A 15,137-nucleotide genomic window follows, 5' to 3' on the forward strand; every position below is an offset into this window, starting at 1 on the left:
ATGGAGAGTATTTTGACCAGTAGCAGAACAGCACACTAATGCAAGTTCATAACTCTGAGACCAAAGCTGACTTTGCCCTCTGAATTAGCATCCTGCTAATTCAAAGAGAGCAGGCAGAGGAAGTGAGATCGGTCTCTATCACTGCACCAGGATACTCACTGCACCAGTTCTGTCCTGGAAGATCCTAATGCTATCTTAAAGAGAAGTCCAAAAGAGATAGTTACTAAATGGAAAAGTTCTATTTCTGTTGCTCAAACCTAACCACATTTTAAGTAATAATACATGTAAACCACAAGTTTTTAATTTCAAGAGACAGATAAACCTTTCATAAAAGTATAGCTCAGTTTAGAAACTTAAGAAAGGATTCAGATAAATTAAGATATACAATCATATTGGTGCCACAGAAAATCTGGGTTTATCTGGGCTGAAAAACAAAAATGTAACACTAAACATGTGATTGCTATCATGAGGTTGCTAGCACCACATGCCTATCTTCTTTCCCTGCTTGTACACATACACTTCTTCAGTCCTACCACAATCAGCACAGGACAGGATGCTTTTTTGTTTCGAAAAACAGACAACTCAGAGTATCAACTCTTATTAACTTCGTTTATGTCTGCAATTATTAAAAATGAGGAGACTAAATCACTGTGTGAATTCGCTTTCAACAAGACATGCAACCATTTTAAATTTCTACTGTACATTTTCATTGGGTTTTTTTTCACTCTTTTAGGCAAGTGAAAGCTCATACCACACATTGCACCCCAGCTCGCCAAGTTGTGGTCAAACTCTTCTACTCTCATACCTAAACAGGGCTGCCATGCCAGTATATTCTGGCCTGAAGAAGAAATTAAGTATACCAAAAAAGAAAAGGAAATATATTTAATGAAACTTGAATGGGTATGTGGTGTTAGTGGTGTAGTTGCATTTTACTGTCTGAGGACTCAGCCCACAACATTAATTCAATTGTCTCTTCCAGATCAGTATCACTCTATAACTGGTAGATAGCTGGCTGCTATTGACATCCCACTTACTGGACCAAAAAAATGCACCCAAGAACTATATAAGAACAACTGTTCATTTGTTTACAAAATAATAACCTGCAGGGTTTCAGGAACAATGTATCTTTACCTTATTCTGAACAAAACATTTTGTTTTTCTCTGTACAGTTAGACTGTCAGCCTTTGAACAAGCGAGATGACAAGAGTTTAAAATAAATACTCTTGGAAAAAAATGTGCAGCAAAGCCATGAAGAAAGACAACTTGTAAAAGTGAAAAATACTTTTCGTAGGAAGTGCAAAAGAAAACTTTTTAACTTATATATGTCTTTTAAATAGTATATTATTGGGAACCAGCACATATGAGTCAGAGTGGTCTGACCACAAAATCTGTCTAGTGCTTTAAGGCAGAGAACTGTACTTACCACATTCAAAAATTTGTCTTAATTCCACTGCGCTGCTTGAGCCTTGTGCTCCATACAAAGTTGAATACTCCAGACCTTCAAAATCAATGGGACACATTCAGGACAACATTAATATTTCAGTGACTGTTGCCCTGATGCCACATATTTCTGTTTTCTTCAATATGTACTTACAGTATAAATTAGCAACATTCTTTCACCTACCACACTACAGAATGTGATTGTTATTTAAGGCTGTAAGACACCTCTTTGTGCACTCAAACTGCTGTGTCTGCAGAAAGAAATGGCCAAGGAAGATCAGAGATGCCAGTATTCCCACTGGGAAACAGATTCACACTGGTGTCAGAGAAAATATCTGTACATATCAAATAATGTGTCTACTAATTCATCTGCATTATTAGAAAAAAGACCAATAAAGTGTCTTCACGTGAAAGACACTGTTTACAACTTTCCTACATCAGTGAAAACAGAGAAGACACAAGGAAAGAGACCATATACAGAGATGCAGAGCACTGATGATTTAACATTATCAGCAGTGTCTCCTGAAAGCAGCAGCTCCTTATACAAACTGGTGCTAAATATTGGCCCTTCACATTGGTATCAGCAAGCTCCTACTCTTTCAGGGCAGGATTACCCTCCTTTAAAGCACGAGAGGAGCATGTTAGAATCTATGTCCCCAAGGACAGCAGCACAATTCTCATCAGAATACCAATTTTGCTCTTGTTCCCCAGTTTAAGGCCCCTAAATGAGCAGAATGTACTGAGCTGCCTCTCATCTCACCAGGACTATGAAAGCAACATCAGAGGAGGTGCCAGAAAGATAGAAATAGGGCAAAAAAAGTATGACATTGTAAAAGAAAGAGGAAAGTCTCAAAAGGATGGAGAGACATCAGCACAGGAAAGCAGGCAAAGGCAAAATAACATAAAAGCAACACTGGCTCACTATAGAGCAGCAATAAATAATTGCCTCCTGAAGAATAACACCAGCACTTGAAAACTTTTTGTATTTTATTCTTTCCTTTTTTCAGGGCAAAACATTACTTTTTTCCCTGTGTGTCTGTGCATCCAACTCAATGTTATGCTGGCATTTCCATAAGCAATTAAAGGTGCTTATTGGGTGGAAAAAGCAAAATGATCCCAAACTCTTCTCCATTACCTTCCAATAATACTTATATGAATTATTAAACGCCATTTGAGGTAAGCTTTGGTTTTGCTCTTACAGTCCAAATAGCCTCTAATGAGCAGAAACCAGTGCAACAAACCTTAAAGGAGGTTTTTTTTGATGTTTTGGATGTGATGTGTTATCAGCTCTAGAAAGAGGACATGCCAGCTCTGGATCCAATTCTGCAGTCTTGGTTCACTTAAACAACAAAAAACTTAGGCAGATCATTCTTCAGCCTACCTTTCTTTTCAATTGTCTCTACTATCTTGACAAGAATCGGTGGAGCAACATCAGGAGGTGTGAACTGCTCTGTAAGGTCAGGAAGTGAAAAAGCTTTAAAAAAAAAGAAAAAAAGAATAAAAATAAGCCAAGCTGCAGATGAATGCAATTACTTTTATAAAGATCATGATGTGTAACGTAACCAGTTAATTTTTAATCACAGAACAAACATCCCAATTGTCAGGCCTATATGGGAAAACTCCATACTTAATAAAAAAAATGGAATAAAATTATGATAATTGCATTTTTTTACAGAATTTTCTTTCAGAGACCTCAGTCCTAGATTCACTCTCCATATTGTCTAGGAAGAAAAAACACAATAAAAGTTTACAGTCTATGACTGTGCAGAAATACAATGCAAATAAGGAAAGAAAAAACTTTTGGTCTGAGATATTTACATATGCTGTGCACCAAGTGAAGGAGTTAAACACATAATTGTCTGGGAGTGCCTGATCACCTGGGTAAAACAGACTTAACAAAGGCAGCAGAAAACTAACAGCAGTAGAAACAAGTATTTCACACTCATACACAAGCTTAGTAACTTCTGTGCATTTCGATTTTACTTGAAGCAAGAATTTTCTTTTCTACATGGGCTAGGAATAAATAGCAGTATAATTGGAAAGGGACACTTCACAGATTCAAACAAAACTGCACACAGATTTTACACAAAGTCAGTTTCATGCAATCTAGTTCCTTCACGGAGAGAACATACTCTATAAAGTATGTTCTGGCTCTGTGAGGAAAGATCTATTTCTAAACACATAATTTTTGCCAGAAGAATAATTAAAAAGTTTTAGAATGGTCCTGTTTAACACTTGGAAACAAGAATGTTTATATAAAGATATTAAACTACTGCCAGAAACATCTGGCATAGTTTGATGGATTATGATTGATAAACAAAGATTAATCACTGAGGTAAAAATTGCCAGTTGCCAAAGCAATGGTGATCTCTGCTCAATTTAACTCATCATGGACAAACAGAGAGCAATTCTTGAACACACATACACAAAGATGCCTGTATGGATATGTATAAATACATATATGCACACCCTCCGCCCCTATTTTCAGAAGACTGAAACAAAATGATAACTAAGTAGAAGGAGAAAAAATCCCCAGAAAATCATTAACAGAGAATTTTTAAAGAAAAAATTGGAGATTGCAAAAAAATATAACATATATCAACCAAGAAAAGAGAGCATACAATTTTGGCTGGTAATTCACCCTATTTTGGATTACATGACTTCATAAAAATGCAAACAATTTTGCTGCAGTTTAATCCCAGCCAGCAACTAAGTCCTGCACAACTACTCAGGCACACTCCTCTGGTGGTAAATGGGTGAGAGTCAGATGTAAGAGGGAGAAGTGAGAAAATTAGCGAATTGAGGTTTAGACAGTTTAATAAGGAACACAAAAGCCACACACAAAAGCAATGCAAAATCAATTCAGTGCTATAATTCAGTGCAATTCAGTGGTATTAATTCAGCACTTCCCATGGACAGGCAGATGTTCAGCCACCTCAAGAAGGGCAGGCTTTTGTCAATGGGTAATGTTAACTTAGGAAGTTAAACACCATAACTTTGTTAATGTCCCACTTTCTTATTCTTTCCCCAGATTTAATGCTGAGCTCTGTGGTGTTGAACCACCTCCATGTCAGCTGTGGTCAGCTCTCCTGGCAGTGCCCCCTCTCAACTACTTGGGCACCCCCTGTCTCCTCACTTGTGAGGTGGGGTCTGAAGCAGAAAAGGCCTTTACACTGTATAAACCCTGCTCAGCAATAATTAAAACATCCCTGTGATATTAGCACTGTTTCCAGCATGAATCTGAAATGCAGCCCCATGACAGCTACTATGAAGAAAATTACCCTAGTCAAAACCAGCAGAAATTTAAAAAACAGTAAGAGAGCAAGGAAAAGACAGAAGTTTGGAAGTGTAAAGAGATGAGGAGTGAAATGAAAGACAATGGTAATAATGGAAGTGAAGCATACTGGCAAAAAGAAGGAAAATTATGGTGCCCTAATAATGGAAATACTTTCTAACCCATTCATTAGAAAAACATCTGTTAGGCATAACAATTTAACATAGGAGGGCCAGAAGATAACCATTCAGGAGTCTCAAAAGAGTTGCCAATGCAGATCTCTGGCAGGTGATGCTTTTCAATGACTTGAGGAGAATAAGAGCAGTTCCCACAGACCGAAAGAGCTCTAATACGTGATCTGCACCCTGGAAGGACAAGTAACATGCCTACATGCTAGTTTCATTATAAATCCTGGGCAAAATAAAGAAAAACCTAAGACTAGGCTCATGAAATGCAACAGAAGACAGCAGACAGCACTGTAACTCAGGATCCTCTACACAGCTTTTTAGAGGATAGGTTCTTTCCTTAGTGTCATCTTTGTGAGCTGAAAAAGGCCAATGAGTAGACTTAATAAACCCCAAAATTCTGTCAGATAGTTTACTTAGTATAACACTCCAATTAAAAGCTAAATTCAACAAAAGCATGTTATATAGGTGTATTAATACAGAACAAGCTACTCAGGGAGCAAATGGACTTTTTCAACTCCTTCCATCTTCAAATCACTTTCAGATTCCATTTGGAGCATCTCTTTTACATCTGCTTCATCAACACAAGATGGGCTCAAATGGGAAATGCTGTACTCTAGGCAGCCTCTGCTGAGGCATGCTGAAATACAGACCAACAGATTTGCAATATTCAAATCAAACAGTTCTCTTCAACCCCAAACTATGCATCTATCTTATGATATGGGCAAATTGAAATAATAAATCAAATAATAAAATCAAAGATTAGAGTAATATCAAAGGGTATGCTATGAAAATACTCAGATTATGAGATGTTAATAGACTCAAGAAAATGCTAAGGGCTTAAAATGAATCCCATGCATGGTAGCTGAGGAAGAGCAGGTTTTTAGAACATGGTTTACATATTTTTACCTATGAAGGTAACTTTCTGGTCCCTTAGGGAGCTAGTTACGTTAAATTTCTCCTCTTCCATAACACCAAAAAAACTACATCATCTCTGAACAAAGATGCTTGTCTCCTAATTCCAGATGGAGGTAGCATGCAGCCATGGTCAGCAGTCTAAATTGAAACAGAGGAAGGAGACAAAGAATAAATGGAGACAGAGGATGGAAGTCAAAACTGACAGACAGTTGAACGTTATCAAGTGACAACTTGCCAGTTCAGGGATGGCACATCCAGACTCTTGGGCAGCACAGTGCTTTCTTCCATTAACTAAATTATGCCCTGAAATGATGGCAAGACATCAGCAAATACCTGTTGCATCTAAGGTGTTGCTTGGGGTTAAATTAGCAGGAAAGGCCTTTGCAGGGTTATACAAAGATGTTTATTTCAGCCACTGCTCAGCATTGTCCAGCGTTCAGGGAACAAAGGAAAATTCATCTGAGGGTCTAGGTTTAGTACATGGGCTCAGCAGGGCAGGGAGAGCATCAGGGACCAATTATCAAAAGACACAGGGGTGCTACAAGGGAAGGGCTAAAACAAAGAACCAACAGGGAATTAGGGTGGGAGTAACTAAAAGGTTAATGGACAGGGAGAGGGCCCAGGCTTAACTCAGGGCACAGAACAGGGGTTACATTTCTTAGTTAGGAAAACTTTTCTGGGTCTCTACAAATACCTATTGACAAGATGTATTTAGAAAAATAAATCCACTTTCCACTGATGTAGACTTTCTACATGAGGGAGGGAGTCCAAGGAAAGTGAAGAGGAAAACCCAGGGTCAGGGGAAGATGTCAGTTTGGGAAGAAGTCCATTGCAAGGTGAAGACAAGACAATACAGAAAACATTTTGTCTCCACGGGACATTAGGATGGCATAGACTTTATCTAAATTACCTAAGCAGAAAGGGCCTCTTTCTGGTGCTCTATGCTTTTCATCTCAACTTTAAGCAGAACTTTAGCTTGAAACCAGGTTTGTATCGTAATCTGTTATAAATATATTTGTTGTAAATTATTCATCAATCAATAATATTTTTATTTAAAGTGAAACCTTTTGGAAGCTATTTCCCTTTATATTTACACACAAAACCAGTAATATATCCACAAAAAATGTGTATGCAAAAAAAAACGCCACATTGCTTAAAATGAAAAGTTTCCAAAATTTCTCTACTAGCCTAAAATATGCATTAGGAGTTCAGAGGATTTCTGATGTCTCTTCCCCTCTTTATCCCATTTCATTCCAAAGCTGGAAACTTATATAGTCAAAGGCATTGCTGAAGTTTTAGATATGACATGAGACATGTCAAGTGAACAACAATCCGTTCCAGTATATACACATATATATATATATATATATATGTATGTATATATATATATACAGTCTGTAAAATACTTGTGTATTTGCCTGAAAACTCAGGTATTCACTTCTCTTTTACACTCTACAGCAAAAAGACACAAACAACGGAGAGGACACATAATGGCAGGTCCAAAACCTGCAGTTACCAGCAACAGAAATTACAGAAGAAAACATCTAAGTCGCACAGTTACAATGCTCAGCAATGTAGAATAAAAACATTCATTTCATGAGGATGTCAAAGATAGAATAAACAAATTGAAATCTTTTAACCTCCCACCTGTTCTAGGATTTCCTACTCATTCCTACTACCTTCAATATAATTAACACATAACATCATGCTGACTTTTGCTTCAAATTTCCCAAATTCTGCACTAAATAGAAAATTATGTTAAAGACAAAAGGCTTCACAAGGCACACATAGTCAGAAAAAACAAAACAAAACAAAAAAAATTAACAGTACTCAAAGAACTGAAGCCACTTTACTACATTTATAGAGAGGATAACCAAATTTGGGAACAGTGCACTTCAGTTTCAAAATGCTGAGAGGAAATCTCAGAAGGTAAACTGAAGAAACCTATAGCTTATTTCTGGAAAAAAAAAATTTTTGCTCCAAGAGCCAGAATACAAGTTATGACTAAAGAAGTACTGACTCTAGATTAGGTGTACCAGGAGAAAACCCAGCTAAGATCCTTTCCTTGCAGTGGGCAAGGAAAACTTTTTAGATGGGTCAGTTTTAGTAAAAGACAACTGGAAAAAACCCCACATGCAACCTGCATTTAGTACCTGATTTAAAAGTTGTCTTTTTCTTTGAAGAACACTGTAGGGAAGTAAAGATGTTTGAAGAACCAAATCCACTCTAAATGATTTCAGCAACTTTGTAGATCCCTTTGCTAAAATCCTGCATCAGTTTTTTCATTTAAAGCAGTATTTTCACCCAAATGCCTCTGTTTAGTTCTTTTTTTTTTTTTTCTCCTTAATCCCAGGATTTCCAGAATGTAATGATTCTCAAAACTTTCTCCTTTCTAGGTCTGATAGTGGGTGTCCAGATAGTAAGGAAGCTTCTGATGATACTTGATAAAAGCTGGATTTTCCACTAGGTCTATTTTGACCTCGCCACAGTGAGAACAAGTGATATGAACCACAAATCAAAGGTTCTCTCCAAATGAAAACTCTTCCTTCTGTCATTTACAGACAGGACTGAACAGCTCTAGGGCAATGGCAATGTGTGGGAGATGAGAGCATACCTTACATTCAAAGGTTGCCAGCACAGCTACAAAGTGCAAGATGAAACCAGCACACAGCTGCACCTTTTGGAAGGGTTCTCAGTAAAAAGATATAGAGTTAGTACCTGGCAATGACAAGTGGAAATTTAAAGCTGCAATTTGGCTTCAGATGCTTCTGAGACATATCTTTCATTACTGCTAGAAGAAGAATGTAATTGAAAATCATGTATAATAAAACTCCTTAAAATGTACAAACCATGAAAGGGAATTTAATTTCTAAATATTTACAGGAACTATATATTAATTCTACTTGAATTTAACTTTGAGTTAAGATTACTCCATGAATGTTCTTATTTTTCCAGAAATAACATTAAAGTTTGTGCACACATTTTGCTTTTGATGACAATACAGCTCTATATTAAAGTCTACTATTTGTGAGTTCAAGTCTTAAGATGATCATAACACTTATGGTGCATGCAGATGTACTCTTTACCCATGCAATTATATCCACTAGCATAATGATTTCCTACAGCTTTACACATGTCCTTGTTTGAAAGTCATACAATAACTCCAGACATGAAAGGTTTTACCAGCAGTTAAACTAACAGCTATATTAAACATAAGCATAATAATTAGTGCAGGAGAAGAAATGCAAATGTAAGGGTCATGGTCAAGCAAGCTGTGATAATGCTCCAACAAGATTACCCAACAAACTGCAAAGAAATTATGGCTGTTCAAGCACCTAGAATACTTCCACCAGCAGCACAATCAGTGTAATGCATTACCAGCTGCGGACCATAGGGGGTTTCCTACATAGTTCAACACCCATGCCTGCAGTTGAAAATTCTGGAAAACACAGGAGCTTACTTTCTTGACTGAAATACTATTATTTCAGCAGTTATGTATTCCACAAGATATGGGAAGTGGAATTCAAACGATGTTCCACTATTATCACCCATCTTCCTTGAAACAGAATCTGAATTTCAATAAGGATCCATAATGTCTGAATCCAACAGCTTATCAGTATACAATCTGGAATTCCCGTGAAGATGCATTGGAAATGAGGGCAGTTTGGCAGTTCTGCAGGGCCTTCAAGGCAGTGGTACACTGTCTGCTAGTGACTCCCATATCAGAGACAGCAGAGGAGATTGTGCTGGGAGCACATCAAAAGCCATGCCTGCAGAAACACAAGCTCAGACCCTGAAAAAGTGGGAAGCACTAGGAGGTACATCATTACACAGGTGAAGGCACAACCTAAAGTTTCCTCTCCTGAAGTCCTCTCAGCACCTGCTGGAGAAGAAAAGGCCACATGAGCCTCACAGTACATCAGAGTGAAAGGAACCTTACTGATAAAAAAACTCTCAACTATTAGTAAGAGGGAATTCTGTAATCTACTGCATGTTTCTTAACAGTCTTAAAAATAAGTGAGTTCCTGCAAAAAGTTTTAGTACAACAGTATGAAAGACTAAAAAAATACCCTAAACTCTAACTCTGGAGAAATTTTCCATAGAGATCTGTGCCTTGGGTTTAGTGTCAGACCAATTGCTATTACAATTAAATACCAAAGAGAAACTCACTCTCAGATTTGAAGAGCTTAACCTTGCCTTGACATTTGCATTTTCAGATAACCTAACGGTATTTACCAAAAGAACAATGTTCAGAACTGCCCAACTGCCATTAGCAAAAGGTTTTCACTGGTGAAAGATAAAAGACAAAAAGGTGAGATTGAACAGAAAGTCAATGTTACTGTGTGTCTCAAATAAAAAAGAAGACTGCAATAGACAGTAAATTCAGCTGCAACTGTTGTCTTCACCGCTACTAAGACGATTTAGTTTGGCTACAGTTACATGCTACTAGAGGCTGAAAGAACCATTTAAAGTGTCAGGAGGAAAAGTAGTTCAGGGCTCAACCACTTTCTCCAGTACTGGTTTCATTAGAAAGATTTTAAAACACAGCACCATTCATGGAAAAATATGAAAGAGATTCAAGCTTCCATTAATTTGACACATCATTATAGACAGCTTGGTAAGTCTGCCAGCTATTACTTGCCTCTTACTTTTGTGAGATGCCATCAGTCAGGCAGGTTGCAAACTAAGAATTTCACAGAAACCTTGGCAGTAGAGAAGACTAGATTTAGGAGAACTGAAGATGGGTCAAGAGTATTGCAGCACTAGAAAAAGAAATGGTCATGCCCACCAAAACTATGAGCCTTTGGGCTCAGAAGAACTTCATTTATATGGAGGGAAAAAAAGTGTCTGAGACTCAGGATTTATTGTGATATGAATGACCCCAGACCGATGAAAAGAAATAAGGAAATTTTGCCTGCTGGTGATTTTAAATTACTGAGATACAACTGGAAAGCTGAATGAAAATACTACCATTTTATAATCCTTGAATATAACGTACCCAGGACAGTCTGCTTCTTCACTGGCCCACAAGTGTTGGGTATAAACCGGGGGAGAAAGTGGTAACTTGATTTACATGTTCCCTGTTAACACAACACTGAAGATTTTCTGAAGGAAATACAGATCTGTACTGAGAAAATAGTTTATTGCATCTGCTGTCATACCTCTTTTTACTCTGTCTTCAGTGGTGGAACACCTGAATAAGGCAGAATTGACTAAAGCCTTTGAAGGGCATCTCAATAGCAACATTTAACCCTCATGGTAAAACAGTATTCTGGCAATGCATTTTCAAACTTCAAATATCTTTGCAAAGCATTCATAGTTCTGCAGTGATCCTACAGCAGTAACACCAAGTGACAATAATCCAAGGGGCTTATTCCAAAAGGATGACAACAGCAGTTCTCACGAGCATGGTCTGACTTCTCAGTCCCAGTTTACTGCCAAACAAAGCCAACATCTCAGATACCTCTGTGTAAAGTAGGTACTAACAACATAGGCTATAAACTTGAAAAAGGGATCTCAAACTGACTTTTATAGAAGAACGTGCAAAACTTGTCACAATATTGTGGCACACAACAGAATAAGGCAGTCATTTATTTCAGAAGGACAAACACATCTATAGTAAGACTGGGCCAACACACTGAATCTAAGAGGGTCAGAATAAAAACTGAATATTACTTCATTTTATCCTAGTAACACATAGAACACTGAAAAGACATAGTTACCTGCATAAATCAATGCTGTAACTGAAACCAATGAAATATTTCACCTAGATACTTCCCAGGGTTATCAGTACACATGCAAGCAATGCTCTGGTTGACAAAGTATCATGTGCGTGGTGACTATGCAGGGAATTTTGGGGGGCCAGGAGAACTAATTCCTCTCTTCATCCCAGTTTATGAAGTTGTGCCAGCTGCACTGCCAGGACTAAAAAGAACAAGGGATAACTATATGAAAAGGGGTGGAACAAGCCCCGGTAAATGCAGATTAGTACAAGAAAATAATCCATAATGGACTAGGCAGAAAAAAGCTCTGATTTGATATTGAATGTCTTACTTAACAAGATACCAATTCTCTGAAAAAAAAAAAATACAGGACTTTTTACCCTTCCTTGTCACAAAAATGAATACTTGTCCTAGAGCTGCTGTGTTAATCAACTAAGAATCTCTCTAATACAAAGTAAAATGAAAGTAGGGAGAGAAAGAATAAAGAGATTATGTCTGGCTTGAGGAAAGTTTAGTTGCAGAGATAAGCAGAAAAACAAAACCACAAAGCAACATAGTGTAGAGAATTATTTTCCTTTATAACAGTTTAATACTTTCAATTGCAGCTGATAACCATGTTTCACACTTATTAATTTAATATTTCATAAAGCCCTCTTTCTATCATCAGTTGAAAGGGAAGTGATAATGTCTGTACTGGGAAGGAATTCTGTACATAATATTCTATCAGATTAAACCTCAATAACTTTATGAATTATGAGCTGTCAGACACTTTTCTCATCTGCTACAGAACATACTTCTTAGAAATAGAAGCTATAATTAAGACAACAGATGTTCTTTGTTGGCTTCATCTGAAGCATGGATAATTTTTAAAAAGCAGCCTGTAGTTAAGATAGTATTTTGCTTCCCTCTATGGGCAAGCTTTTGCAATACTCTTTTTCCAAACAGAATTGAATTTAATGGCCGCAACTATTTATAACTATTATTAGCATGATTAGAAAATATGAACAAAATATGAGGAAAAAAACATTAACTAAGTAAAATGTTCTGGCATGAAGTACACTGGATTATACAGTCTGTACATAATGTATGCACCGTTTTGCAAAGGAAAGTCTCTCCCCAAAAAAGCGAGGAAGAGATGGGAAAACCACCTGCTTATTCAACTCTTCTTTAAAGGACCTGTGAGATAAACAGAAAGAATAAAATAAGAAATAAGCAAGTAGAGGGGGCACTCAAAAAACTGAGAAGAATAGCGCGTGGGTCAGGATAGATATAGTTGAAGCTGAAACCCAAGCAGGTTTGCACTGAGACTTTGACACTGCTGGCTTCCAGGAGAGGCACATCTCACCTCCCTCACGTGGTCTGGGGCATTGGCACAGCTTGAGGCTTCCCATGCTTTTCTCAGGCGTGGCAGACTGGCAAGTAATTCTTTCTTATCCTTTGCTCTCAGGGATCACCCCAAGCCCTGTGTGACATGCAGAAGCACAGCAGTAGTAATGTTCTCACATTCCCTACCATCACTTTAAATGGAAGGACAGGTTAATGTCTCTAAATAGAACAAGCCAGCATGGATTTCAGTGCATGATTCCAATGACAGAGAAAAAAATATTTTAATAAGCCAACACCTGTTTTTCATGTCTTGTTGACATCTGCAGGTTCCCTGCCAGCAGTTTTCAGTCAGGGAGATATTAGCAGATGAGAGGTAAGCTGTGATTTAGGTACCAAGTTACTGCATCACCACATGCAAGGAGATGATGGCAGAAATGACAGAAAGGAAGGAATGGGACAGGATCAACCAAGTAGCTGAAGCAATAAAGTAAAGAACTTTTTCATGAAATGAGGCTTGTTACATTCCCTCCTCTTCCTTCAGGATTGCTGTTCCAGGACTGGAAAAGAGCTGAGATCTGCAAGAATTTGAGTAACTCAGCCTGCTCAGTTTTCCTCAGAGACACTAAATGACAATTTTAGCTTCTGGCAGTGGTTTGGCATGAAACCATACAGACTATCAAAAAGGGAAATATAGAACACTGAATGTTCAAGTGTAGTGTGGATAGTGCTGGCATGAGGACAAACAGCACATTCCTCTGGCAGCTGCATCTTGTGACTTACTTATCAAGTTCCTGGTGCTTCAGTGTTACTATTGCTATTAAACATCCAGATTTTCGTACTGGTACATAGAAGTCCTTATTAAATAAAATTTTGATAGTTCTCTAAACAAAACCTCTCTTACTGTATTATGATTAACTAAGCATTCCCTTAGAATTGTTGCCAGCTGCCTTTCCACAAACTACCTCATCATTCCCAAGGATATTTATGCTATGATTTCTATTAACTTCTGCACTCTAGACTTATTTTTTTTTAAAATAAAGCAAGAGTGAAAAATCACTAAAAATATAATTTATTGTCAAATGATTAGATGCAAGTTAATATATTTATGTGGTACTTTTGGTACTGTCACTCTATATGGAATGAGCAGAAAAGCTCCCTCTGATGCCTGCTATACTACACAGACAAATTAACGAAACTATATTGTAAGAGCATCAAGACCACCACTAAGGTCAAGCACTCAAAAAAGAAGTAAGGCTGCATGTGCAATTACAGTTCATGCTTTCGTCTCTTTTCACTTAAAGACATAGGATTTTCCCCGTGAAATTACACTGCCCATTTCAGTGCACAAGGGATAGAGTGCTCTGTCAGACAGAACTCTCAAGGGGTAAAACTCAGCTGAAGAATTGAGCAATTTAGTACCTGGAATACTATCTAGACTGTAAAGGACACATGGTCATGCAGTAGCTTATAGTCTCCTGTTTATTTTCCTCTTCAAACCTGAATTTTCTATCATCTCATCTCAGAATGGCTTCTCATGTAAAAGTACTTTGGCCCACAATTTGTTCTTGAGTTCTTCTTAGCAAGTGGGAGAGGAAATACCTATTTGGTTTATTCTGGAAACATTTGACACATAGGAAAGAGGCAGTTGTATATCTTTTAAGGGAAGGAATGCTGACGTTGATCTCAAGAGGCACTTGAAAATTTTGGTTCTGCCCAACCAGTGGAAAGTCATTGTGAGATGATTTCAGTGACCTCTATCAAATAAAACTTCATAGAGAGAGCAAGTTCATGTGCTGAAACCATTTTAATTTAAAAAGTAGTGACATGCATTTTCTTCTGAGTAGTCTGGTGCTATTCTACAAGGATTACTAACATTAATTCCCTTTCCACATATAAATGGTGATGCAGCAGCATCTGCGCTTTGTAACCAAGACAGGACTGTGGATGAACCTTCACTGTGAGACCATAGCTGCTGGAAGACTATTGAGAATGACCTGTTCCATCTCTGAAGGATCCTTGTTCCTTATTGCTGTTCCCTTTCTTCCAGTAACATAAAGTTTCTTATTCAAGGCCATCAGTGTTTTGTGATAGTACCTCTGCTTGAGAAGCACATTTAAAGCATTCTCTTTTTATTCAGTAATCATAATACATAAAAATTCAGGGCAGTATGTTGTTTTGCTCTGAAAGAATGCTTTGTTTTGTTACCTTTTTGCTGTAGAGCAGCTAATGGGAGAAGAATGCCAACAAATCCCTGTCAAACTATCCATGGGC

At 37.6% G+C, this 15,137-nt stretch overlaps 1 protein-coding gene across 1 annotated transcript in view; it reads right to left on the reverse strand.

Annotated features, from left to right (window-relative positions):
* PIK3R1 (phosphoinositide-3-kinase regulatory subunit 1) overlaps window positions 1–15,137 on the reverse strand; it is a 60,571-nt gene that overhangs the window by 23,988 nt on the left and 21,446 nt on the right. The window contains exons 3-4 of the mRNA XM_056513815.1: window positions 2,822–2,914; window positions 1,424–1,498 (exon numbers count right to left, since the gene is read on the reverse strand). Of these exons, the coding sequence (XP_056369790.1) occupies window positions 1,424–1,498; window positions 2,822–2,914 (168 nt within the window). The remainder of the gene's footprint in view (window positions 1–1,423; window positions 1,499–2,821; window positions 2,915–15,137) is intronic.

The sequence above is a fragment of the Oenanthe melanoleuca genome, chromosome Z (genome assembly GCF_029582105.1).
Source record: "Oenanthe melanoleuca isolate GR-GAL-2019-014 chromosome Z, OMel1.0, whole genome shotgun sequence".
Taxonomy (NCBI): Eukaryota; Metazoa; Chordata; class Aves; order Passeriformes; family Muscicapidae; genus Oenanthe; species Oenanthe melanoleuca.